Here is a 12673-nt window from a genome sequence, read left to right as displayed (position 1 = left end):
GATGGTGGAGGTGCTCTGCTTAATCATTTCTGCCTCTGACCCTTCACTTTATGAATGTAGGTTTCTAGAAAGCATCCCTTTATGACCGCCTCCTCACATAGGAGTCTTTAGGCCAAGCCCCTTCTCTGCAATCTGGGGCGACAAGAGTAATGCAGCATGGTGCAGAAACATGGTTTATAAAGATCCTGGTTTAGACCTGGACCTCAAAAAACCTCAAAAAACAAATTTCCGGCAATGGCGGGAAAGCAATTTCTCACAAATTAAATATTTATTCACGGTATTTTTAAGTACACACAACAAGTTTGTGTATGTTCATTATCATGATATATCGTATTACCGTATACCGTCTAATGTACAGTTCCGCATCCTGTTTGGTGCAAAGGAAAATGTACGAATATAATCAACTGATATTAAATTCAATCAAACTTTCAATGTTGGCTTGACAACATGAACTTTTATAGTCCAGGTAGATAAAAACGGTTATTGGAATAGTACAGTTACAATTTACAATGTTGTTTTCCTCTTGTTGTTCCTCCACTTTGCATATTGTTATTTTAAGAGAAATTTAGTGGGAGTAGACAACTTTTCAAAGCTGTAAGCTGCTCTCTGCTCTCTCCTGGAGTCTAGACTGTATGACCCAGTGGTCATCCAAACAGCCATCTGCCACAAGATGGTAAGCAAGGCTTACCATGTCCACATTGTCATGCACCTTAAAACCAATGTGAGCACAGCTAAGGAAACTGTTCTATGTTCTGTCACAGTTTACACTTAATATTATTAATTTATGAGAAAGAAAGACATCCGTGTGTGTTTGTTTCCCCCATTTAAATAACATAAGTTATCCAGTGCAAACACTGTGTTCACCAGAAGGGGGCCTGCCTCAGACAGACATGCAGACGGACTGGTAAGCCAGCAGGCCCGGGGCAGCTCCTTTTACCAAGACAGATTTGTTAACACTGTTTGGGTCGGTCGAGCCCCGGGCTGAAGTGACCTAATCTGTCATTAAACTCCTGTTACACTATGAGCGAGGCACAGCTCAATGCCCCCTAAAGACTCTGCTGGAGGAAAGATGAGACTCAATCTTCTGACTCACTGAAGTAGGCTGTCATGAAAACAGCAGACACTAATAAAACCCATCATGGCACAGTTAGACGCCTGCACTGCATTCCAAAACCAACATTTGTGATTCTCTTCGATTAGAATTCGGACTTCGATTAGTACTTTGGACAAAACACTCACCACTGTACATTCACACGGCTGCCAACTTGAGCTTCCAAAGCGTGCAGAAGTCATTCATTTTCAATGGAAGCTGGCTTTTCTCAGCTGCAAGTAGCGTCATATCCATCGGCGTCACGTTTAGGCGTTTTGAGCGTCAATCAGAAAGTTGAAAGAATCTCAACTTTATGGTGATCAGCTATGACGTGGCTCAGAGACAAGCAGCAGCAAAACGCCAGCAACCAATCGGAATATAGACGTCCTTCGCGCTGGCTGATTCCGGAGACACATAGGATGTAAACTTTCGTTCTTCCCAAAACATTAGTTTAGAGAAAATCGAGAAGCAAATAATCTCCATGTCTGGATTTCCTATCATTTATGACATGACATTGTTTATTTAAAAATATTTACGAATGCTCGTTTTAAGTGGGAATGCAATTCATTTGCGCACACTGATTTGACCAATTGCACTAATGCAAATAATAGCCTAATGCAAACAATAATAGTAGCTAATTATTATTTTTTCCCAGACCAAATGTGACCAAAACAGTTGAAAATGCTGTCATTATGAAAGATTTCTTCAATGTATTGTCTTTTTTTCTTCTATTTATTACATTTCATGTTGTGAAACCTCTCTTCTCCCTGCTACGTCAGAGCGTCCAAAGCATCAATAAGCTTCTCCGTACTTTTTGCCAAGCGTCCTTGACAGGGCTGCCAGAGCTTCTTTGCCGCTCAAGTCGGTGGTGGTGTGAAGTTACACTGAGCAATTTTGTTCGATTTTTCAGGTCTTTCTGTATGTTATGAATAGATTACCTGTGTCCATCATGCTTGAAGAAGAATAGTGAGGCTGTTTTTTAAAGGAGTAGTTCACTTTTAAAAAAAAACTTTTGCTGACAATTTACTCACCGCCATGTCATCCAAGATATCCATGTCATTCTTTCTTCAGTCGAAAAGAAATTAAGGGTTTTCATGAAAACATTCCTAGATTTTCATCTGGGAACCAAATGTTTCAAGGTCCAAAAGACAGTTTTAGTGCAAACTGCAAAGGGCTTTAAACAATTTCAGACAATGAATAAGGGTCTTATCAAGCGAAGCGATTGCTCATTAAAAAAAAAAAAAAAGTTTAAGTTTTATAAGCTCAAATGGTCACCTTGCTCTGTTCTGTGATGCGCGTTCGTGACTCATCTGTTCGAACTCGTTTATCAAAATGAACGAATCTTTTTTTGTGTCAATTGGTTCATTCAATGAACGAAATGAACGAGTTGACTCGGGAAAAGATTTGTTCACTTTGATGAACGAGTTTGAATAGGAAAGTCACGAACGCGCATCACACCCTAACCCTAACAGAGCAAGGCGACCATTTGAGCTTATTAAACTTTAACTTTGTTATTTTTTTTTTAAATGAGTGATCATTTCGCTTGATAAGACCCTTATTTATCGTCTGAAATCGTTTAAAGCCCTTTGAACAGTTTACACTTAAACTGTCTTTTGGACCTCGAACTGTTTGGTTCCCATTAAACTCCATTATATGGAGAAAAATCCTGAAATGTTTTCATCAAAAACCTTAATTTCTTTTCGACTGATGAAAGAATGACATGGATATCTTGGATGACATGGGGGTAAGTAAATTATCAGCAAAAGTTTTTTTTTTTTTTTTTTTTTAAAGTGAACTACTCCTTTAAGAAGGTGCAATCAAGACTATTCTTTCTCAGGAAGTTGAGTTCTATTGGAGTAAGTAGGAAGCTCATCCACTCCATTCTACCTTTAGTGGACTTGGCTCATTTATTGGAAGATTGGCAATGCCTCGATGTTCTACAGAGCGATTAAGAAGGAATTTTATTCCGAACGCAGTTAGGTTGTTTAATGAAATTGTGTAATTTCTTGTAGTAATTGTTGTTATTTTTAAATGTTTTTAATGTTTAGTATTTGTTTTTGATGTCTGTAATGTGCAATGGTGGCGAATGAGTTTCCCCTTACAGGGATTAATAAAGTTTTCTTACTCTTACTCCTATGCTTGCAGACTGCGAAATGAAACGTAGTTGTATCTGTTTGTTGTAGCAACCTATCCTCAGGTCTTACTTTATGTGCCCATTAACTGTATTTCCTTGTGCTTTTATCTGCCAAAACATTGCAGGTTATCTCATTTGGTTAGAGACATGATGCTGCATCTCTTTTGTGTTGAGGAAGGTAGATACTTGATAAAAGATTATTATCTCTGTGTATCTCAATGTGTATGGATATCATGGTTTCACGACGTCACAATTGTCATCCCATATAAAATGTTCAATCAGATTTAAAAAAAAACTTAAATATGCACTGCTATTCAGAAGTTTAGAAAGATTTTATACATTTTTTAAGTTACTTATGCTCACCAAGGCTGCATTTATTTAGTTACAACAGAAATATTGTGAAATATAATTACTATAATAACTGTTTTCTATTTTAACATTGTAATTTATTTCTGATGACAAAGCTGCATTTTCAGTATCATTACTCCAGTCTTCAGTGTCACGTGATCCTTCAGAAATAATGTGCTTATTTAGTGCTCAAGAAACATTTCTTGTTATTAGCAATGTTCAAAACAGGTATCCTTCTCAATATCGAAACTGTGATTTTTTTTTAGGATTTTTTGATGAATTGAAAGTAATAAAAGAATGGCAATACATTTGAAAGGGAAATATGTTGTAACATTATAAACGTCTTTAATGTTTGATCTATTTAATACTTCTATGCTGAATATTTTTTAAAAGACCACAAACATTGAACAGTAGTTTTTTTGTTTTGTTTTGTTTTGTTTTTTTTAGCTCATATGCAATTTGACTATTTTTTAAATGAATAATGGTTCTTCCAATACAAATTGTTTCAAAGCAGCTTTACAGAAAACACATGTTTTAATGATACAATGATGTCACTGGATTCAGGGAATTTAGGATTAAATTATTGCCCTACGGAGAGGCCAGCCACAGTGGTGGATGTTCAAAAAAAAAAAACTTTTTCAGTACTTGCGATCATCTGTAGCAGCAAAATAATGTCATATAACAATAAAATATACAAGCCTGTGAATCTTTATGCATTTTGCGTACCCAGATTACCCGTCCGTTGTTGATATTATCTGCTGTCAAGTGAGGCTTGGTCCAAACTCGAGCTGGTAATGTCTTTAGTTACCTTGGGATGGGCATCCTACGGTAAAAAGCTGCTGTTCAAATTTCAGACAGATGATAATTTGCATTTAACATTTCATCAGACATGACTGAAATAGTGTCTATTTTCTGAAAGTTCAGCTAAAGAGAGGTTTTTAATCTAGATTAAACCTGAGTGTGTCTAAGCCCTGAGCATTATCAGAAAGGCTGTTCCAGAGTTTTGGAGGCAAATGCAAAAAAAAAAAAAAAAGCTGTACGCCCTTTGGTGGACTTTGGCACTATCAATATTTCAGACTTTTTGTTACCTTAAATAGCTAGATTTTGTGAAGCAAGTAAAAAGGACATCAAATGTGTTTCTACATTAACTGAAAATGTCCTTGCTATGACTTAAAGATCTTGTGACTTATGATATTCCTCGACTTGATCAAATTTAACAGATGGTTCTGATCTGCTAGTGCTATAATGAAGTGCTGACATAAAAGTATAATCAAGAAAGCTTTGACAGAGCACAAAGCTTTGACATATGGTCCATTTAATCAGCTGTTACTATCAGTTTTGTATATATACCAAGTACATATTAACCAAATCTGCATAGTTTCCCTGCCTCACATTACACCGCCTCGACACAAACACATTTCTTCTATTCTGTAAGGAATTTCTTGACCTAATAAGTAGATACCAAGCTTTTTTCCTTTTTACCTTTTTACCTTGAACTATTTAGAGATTATTAGAGGGTTTGTTTCAAAAGAAAGTCTTAATGATATAATAAAATATCCCTTATATTCTGTTTTAGGGTCTCAGAAACAAGGCAATTTTAATAGCTTGAATATCTCGACATGACAACACACTTCAAAGATCCTCCATAAAGGATTTGACTACATGCTATATGTTTGGGGTCTTGTGACTTGTAAAACATGATTAAATCCAATGTATTTTCACATTATAATTATTCTATAAATTATTCTTTTAATTATTCTTTAAAAGTTCGTCAAATTAAGCCCAAACAGAAATAACATCATAAAGAATGGATACTGATCACCTGCAAGACATGTGGTTGTTTTTCTTGAGCCATTGTGTTTAAATGATTATTGTATGTATGTATGTATGTATATAGCATTTTTTGTTGTATTTATATGGCTGCTACCTTGGCCAGGTCTCTCTTGTAAAACAGATGTTTAATCTCAATGAGACTTCCTAGTAAAATAAAGGTTAAAAAAAAGAAAAAGTCAAGTGCATGCATACTTTAAGATACAACAGAGATACTGTGTAATAATAGTAGACTTAATGGTATCTGCTGGGTTCTAATTAGGTTAGAGGAACATGACAAATTTGAAGGCAAAATGAATGATTCATTTTGTATCCCAAACATAAAAACAGTGCAATAAATCTCCTTTCAATTTTTAGTTATTTTTTAAACAGCATTTCACTTTGAATTTGAGTTATTTCCCACTGGATTCTCACCAAATCTGTACAACAAATTTAGGTATTTTTGGAAAGACAAGCCAAAATTCTCTTGGTGCTATTTCTAGAGAGTGGTCATAATTAAATATTTATTTATTTATTTCTTTTTCAGATACAGAAGTACTTTGAATTGCAGCCGCTGAACCAAGGGAAGCGATGGATTCTTGCAGGCACCACAACAAGCAACATGGAGGCTGTGAGAGAGAGTTTCAGTCAACTCATCAGCCTTTTGGAAGAAAAGGAGGTGCTACCTAGCAGGATATGATTCAATCAAACTTCAAAGTGGAAAGTGGGTTTGAAGTGTTGCTTGCTAGAAGGAATTTTTTGGACCTCTCATTCGTCGTTGTTTTATAACCCACTGGAGACATAGATGCAAAAAGCCACATGTTTTGATGAGCTGACTGACATATTTGTCACCCTTAGGTCAAGGGCCACACATATGCTGATTTAGGAGCAGGTGAACCAAAGTCCTTCAGAAATCAGATTATTTTTTTTTTTACCATTATTTGTAAAACTAATAAGCTGATGATAAGCAATATGTTGTTTATTAGTTGGCTGTCATGTGATGTCACATAGAATATGATAAACGGACCAATCCATATTTCTTATAATTGCATTCATTCAGCACCTTTATAGAAAATACTTTATTATACATTATATTATTGTATTTACCATTATTATTGTTATTATTATCATAGCAAATCTCTTTATTCTTTCTTTTTTAGAGAATTTTTTGTTCGAGATCTTTTTTGTTCGAAAATACGACACACCCATTTACTTGGCACTGGTTTGAGCTGGAATACAAACTCTATCAATCAGTGTCCGCAACAGCTGCATTTGACAAGTCCCTGTCCGCCAGGCTTAAGCCCTCCAACTATCTGTGGAGACTCCTCCCCGTCTGCCACCTCACTCTTTGCCCAGCCACGCTCGGCAGCCTCACCCCCTGTTTCCTGGTGGTATTATCCAAATTCCTCTCCACAAATTTAGATTCCTGACTATGCACCTCTCTGCATTTTGTTACCAGACTTGTTTCAGAGTAGTTTAGGACTCACGCATGCTGTGTTTCTGAATATTTATAGTGTTAACCTGTGGATGTTTTGCCCGCCAATTGCCACTTGACGTCTTATTTTGGGGGTAAACCATTTGTACTGCTTTTAAATTGATTTGAGCACATGTACCAGTTAGATATATCAGTGATCCTTAGTATACCCTCAACCTACAATCCTCATGGCAACACTTCACTTTAAAGTTAACTATATTAACATTAATCAATCTACGTATAAGGTATGAACTGCACATTCACTGTTTTTAGAGCACTTATTAATCTAGGTCAGTGTTTGGTTAAATATAGATACTATTGTTAATTTTATGTTTGTTAATAATATATGTTCAAAATGTACTGTTGAAATTACTCAGTTATTACTTATTATAAACAGTTTATATTTATTAAATGCTGTAAACTTGTAAAAAGTTTGATGTTAGTTTATTTTAGCTATGACATTCATGTTATCCCTATTTTAAATGATCACCATCTCACATTTGAATCGGAATGTTGTCTTCATTACTACAAATATCAAATTATACTTTATTATGTGTAATTGTTTATTATTTCTGGCAAGGGCATTTAAGTGTAAAATACATCTGATGTGCTGTTGGTTATTTTTAAGCCATTGGCTTCTCAATAGTAAAATCAAAGCAACCCAGTAAAATAATCAAACCGTCCATCGTATCATTGCTTCCCCATCTAATCTCTGTCTCGAACACAAATTTCATGCGCTTGTGGTCTGATGTAGATAAAAAAAAGGGAAGTTAACGTTTCTCAGACAGGGTTCCTGATCCAACCAGGTTCATTTTTTTTTCCTCCCTCTTTTCAAACTATACACGTTGCTTTGATACAATGTCTGTCACGCAGGTTGCCCCTGCGATTCTTTGATCTGCTCTTCCTCTGTCTGCGTCTGACGCTCTTCTCTAGTCTGCTGCTCTTGTCTATCCGCTCTCAGAGAAAGCCCTTTGCCCCTTCTTTCTCTGGGCGCTCTGCTTCCCTTTGGTCACGCTAATGGAGCCCACCCTCAAAGCAGAAACGCTGCAGAAAACCAGTTTGGCCTGTTAAAATTGGCTTGTCTCTCCGAATAAGAGGCCCACAGACAGATTGCACAGGCCCTTAGGCCAGGAACTTATTAAATGCCCCGTTCCTATGCTTCGGGCGACACTATCTGAATGTCAGTAATGTAATTAGATGCACACCGTGACACCTTGCAGGTACTGAGACAAACACATCCCAGCTTTTTTGTTTTTGTTTTGTTTTTGGCTTCAGTCTTGCTTTTTTCATCCCACCGAGCGGTCTTAAAACCCTCCCACATGGGATGTCTTTTATAATACCAGTCTTAACTCTATTTGCATATCATTTTTCTCGCTTGGCTCAGTTTCACACTTGCTGTGTCTAGACAGAGATTATTTTTAGTTCCTTAGCAGGAATTCACCAGCAACTGACAAAGACTTGGAACAGAGCGGGGTGATCTTTGTTAGGATGACTTTTGAGAAGGAGGGGAAATGCGTTTGCTTGCTCTCCTCTAAAAAGTCCTTTCCCAGTTCCGTTTGCTCGCCTCATCATTTAAGTCCTCTCAGTCAGAAATGGTAATGCGTGACTCGTCGAGGAACCTTTTTGTTTACAAGGAAAACAAAGCTTGTTCGTTGGTGTTTTCTCGAACGGCGAATGTTTTGCTCTCCCTCAGTCTAAACAGCCGAGTAATCTCAAGCTTTCACAACCTGTTGAAGGGGCTTGCCCCTGTGGAAATGTAACAGATGTTCCCTTGACATCCATCTGGTCCTCGTGATCCAGTTCCGTGCCACACTGTGAAGGTTTTTTCCTTTTTAACAGTTACAGCTTGTCCCCAGTAAGGGGGCTGATCTCCCATGTCATATGCATGAGCGGGATACAGTGCCACCGGTGACTTTACTCAAAGCCCCAGGATTAAAAATAAACACAGTAGTCTCTCCCACCCTGAGTTGGTCTTGACAACGGGACTCGGAACAAAAGCCAGCTAGCGAGATCTTGTTTGTGTTCCCGTGTTTGTGTTTTGAAGAGAGGAGGAAATTGACATATGACCAGGGTTAATTTAAAGGTGTTTTCCTATGCATGTCAGGGTTCTCAGCATGGCACCACACACCTTCTCACTAAAGCAAACAACATATGTGAGCTATCAGTGATATCAGCTGCAGCGAGAAACCCAGATAAGAGACAAATATTAAAGGATTAGTTCACACTAAAATGTAAACCATGTCACTTGCTCATCCTCCAGTTTGTTCTAATCCAATATTGCTTTTAATTATCTGTGGACCACTAAATGTGATGCTTTTGTGCTATTTAACTAATAAAAAAAAAATGCATTAAATACATTAAAATGCAATTCATACGTGGAAAAACCATCCCACATATTAAGTAGTGCAACTCCCCAAAATAAATAAACAAATTCATGTTATTTGTTACAATACTAATTTTACTTTTAATTGTACCTTTATTTCTTTATTCATTTATTTTTTTTAGAAACTAAATATTAAGATGTGTATACAAAAATAATTTTACAGTAGTTTTTTGTATTTTTAAAAATAAGGTGGTCAAAAAGAAAATATGTTACAGTATGTTATCTTACCTGACTTGATGGGTTACATCACTTGGCATTTTGTGTTAAAATTCAAACATTTATCGAAAATGGTATAAAAGTTTTTCAAAATCATATAAAAGAGTTTATCACAAATATTTTTCCTTTATCACACTTATTCAGTAAATTACTTCTCAGCTATGAATCTTATTTGATCACAAAGTCAATAATTTAATAATTGAGCTGGCACTGGCAAAAAATAATTTCAGACACTTGAAATGCCTGGTCATTGTTTACAGTTAGTTTAAAATTGACTAAAACTGAAAAGAGAGAAAAGATTAATTAAGTGGGCTAGATATGATGACAGAAAATTCTGATCCTTTTACTGCCTTGTTTTGAGTAACCAATGCAGATTACTGTGAGTCGGAGTTCGAAAGATAACTTCACTTGCTTGCGTCACTGAAGTGTCTGAGCTGCTCTTTTTGGTTCATTTGCAAGAGACAATCTAATGACACAGACAAGAGGTTTGGTCACTTGGCTGAACAGTCTCCATTGAGCTTGTCATTCAAGCTTCTGTTTGTGCTCCTTTGGAGGATTTCTTTCTCCTCCGTCCTCCTCTCATCTCCTCTCTTCCCATCTTATTTTCTCTCTCATCTTTTGGCGCGATGATGGAGTTGTGTGTCCCAGGTGGCCCACTCATCAAAACACAAGGGATCTGGCTCCTTATTTCAGACAAAAACATCACACTCTTTGTTGTCTAAAGGAAAAGATGCGGATGAGGATTTACCCAGGAGAATCTTCCCTCCCCATCGCCCACCAAAAGCTGTCTCCGCCCCCTGCTGTCAAAGAGAAATGTCAATCAAACAAGGGCATGAGGTCTGTTGAAAAGGTCATCAAGTGGTGGTCATTGCAGCCATTGTGTTCCTTGCATGAATGGAAAAGACAATCCAGGTTATCCAACTGACCTCACTTTGGACTAACTCCCCCTTCAGATATACTGAGAGGAAGATTTAGACGTCCAGACGCAGAGCCTTAGTTCGTGTAACAGATCATGGAGTCCTAAAGAAGATAAGCATGTCATCCTTTTTGAGCAAGTCTTTGAGGTTTTTAGATTTTTACATTCAATAAATACACTTTAGTGTCCTTTAATATTATATTCAGTATAAATTAAGTAACTGTATATCCCAAGTTGTTATAACATAAAAAAATAAGATTTCAGTAAGGAAAGTATTGTACAAGTATTGTAATTTTATCATTAAAATTAATTATTAAAATTTAGATATAACTTCCTTTTTTTTGTTAATCTAATATGAACTAAATATACAATTCACAAAATCACACACAATGTTAAATTTTTTGTTAGATTTTTTAGTAACAGGCATGCACAAATTGTAATACCCCTTTGAAAAATAAATCAATAAACAAATAAATAAATAAATAAACAAAATTTCCAAACTTCTAAAGTTGGCAGTCAACTTTTCCTGAATGTTGAGTACCTTCTTTCACCGACTGTCGGAAAAAAAAAAATTGAGGGTCTATTTTGTACCTTATTTGTGGTAACTGGCTTATATTCACTATACTACCATTCAAAAAATTGGGGTCAGCAAGCAATTAATTATTATATTGATCAATGACACATTAATTTGTTCAAATGTGACAGAAAATGTAATATATATCATAGCATAATATTACAAGAGCACAATTTTTCAACATTTATGATAAGTAATTATGAAATATATTATATAGAAAACAGTTGTTTTAATATATATATAATATATTATGTTCACAATATTACAGTTTTTACTATATTTTTGATCAAATGAATGCAGCTTTGGTGAGCATAAAAGACTACTACTGACCCCAAACGTTTGAACGATGTGGTGTTTGTTTCAGTAAACAAAATTCATTAAATGCTTTCCTCTCTACACTCACTACAGACTTTTATTTACTCACCAAGAAGTTTATTTATCTTCCTATAATGTGTGTTCAAGTAATTATTTCTCACTAATTACTTAATTGTTAAAGCCAAATGTCATCCCATATGGAAACATTTAACATGGCATGAGACCTCCGGTGACATGGATTCCTTTGAAGAGACAAATAATCCCCATTCAAAGAAGCACCGAATGTAAATCATACCATGGGACACTCAATTAATCGTTTTTGTCTTGTAAATATTTGATTACTCTATTTGATTTCCTCTGGGGCTGTGCTCCAAGCGCTGTAGGTGGATTATTTCATTTTGTCCAAACAGTTTACACCAGGCCACAGCTTCACTTACGACACTATGTGGGCAGCTTACGCCTCAGAAATGCAAGAAACTGAGGTTTAAAAGAAAGAGCAACTAATTCGTCATCACAAACTAGTAAACACACAGTTTCTTAGAATGCAGGACACCTGGGCTTTACAAATTAAACTGACGTTGTTTAGAGTTCATCAGGTGAACAACAAGTCACGATTTTGCAATGACGCCTCAGTGGACAGGAAGTGGACTTTCTCAAAACATGTTTTCAAATGCAGGCTGAAGAAGCCACAGCATGTGTGTGGAGATTAAAAGTAGGATAAGAGAAGAGAGGCAAAATACAGTGAAGCTTTACTGTCGCTCTGAAGGCGAGCGAGGGGATAGATAATGAGAAAACGCTCAGGGTGACAGACAGAAAGTGGGTTTTAAGGGGGAGAGGATTAGGGTTAAAAGTCACAAAGGTCACACAAGAAACCAGTTCACATCCACTCTGCTGATGTCTAAAATACTAATTGAAGGCACGGGAAAAGATGTCTAATTAACAGCAGAAACATTTATTCCCACGTCTCATCGAAAATGAATTCCTCGTCTCTTGCTGAAATAGAAAGACGGCTATAATGTTAAACTTTTAGCCCAATTAAACAGAATAACTCATTCACTGATACTAAAAAGTATAGACTATACTTTTCCCACAATTACCGATTACAGCATCAAATGTATCAGACTATATTGAGTAATATATCTCTACACAAGGAGACCGTTTTGTGGCAATCCTAGTTGTTTTTTTAGGATTTACCCTGCAGCCACAGGAGGACAGGCTGGTAGACTATTTTCCAGAGAACTGAGCTTCTCATATCAGTAATCTGTCTGGGAATCCCTTCTCACTATAACACAACTGGTTAACAAGCTGTAATTTAGTTGTTACACACACCGTATCGTTCAAAAGTTTGGGGTCAGTGAGAAAAAAAAAATAATTATCAATATGTGTTAATTCAGCAAGGACACATTAAATTGAT

The 12673-nt window shown here is 36.3% G+C and overlaps 1 protein-coding gene across 2 annotated transcripts in view; it reads left to right on the top strand.

Moving 5' to 3' along the window:
- The window catches only part of arl15a (ARF like GTPase 15a), a 145317-nt gene extending 136209 nt beyond the window's left edge, over positions 1-9108 (top strand). For both annotated transcript variants that reach the window (XM_039650036.2, XM_039650035.2), the window contains one exon: positions 5929-9108. In XM_039650036.2, the coding sequence (XP_039505970.1) occupies positions 5929-6081 (153 nt within the window). In that variant the 3' untranslated portion in view covers positions 6082-9108. The remainder of the gene's footprint in view (positions 1-5928) is intronic.
- The last annotated feature ends 3565 nt before the right edge of the window (positions 9109-12673 follow it).

This window comes from Pimephales promelas, chromosome 4 (assembly GCF_988280905.1).
Source record: "Pimephales promelas chromosome 4, fPimPro1.hap1.1, whole genome shotgun sequence".
NCBI classification, from domain to species: Eukaryota; Metazoa; Chordata; class Actinopteri; order Cypriniformes; family Leuciscidae; genus Pimephales; species Pimephales promelas.
The sequence above is the reverse complement of the archived record's forward strand: the minus strand, read 5'-3'. Positions and strand labels throughout refer to the sequence as shown.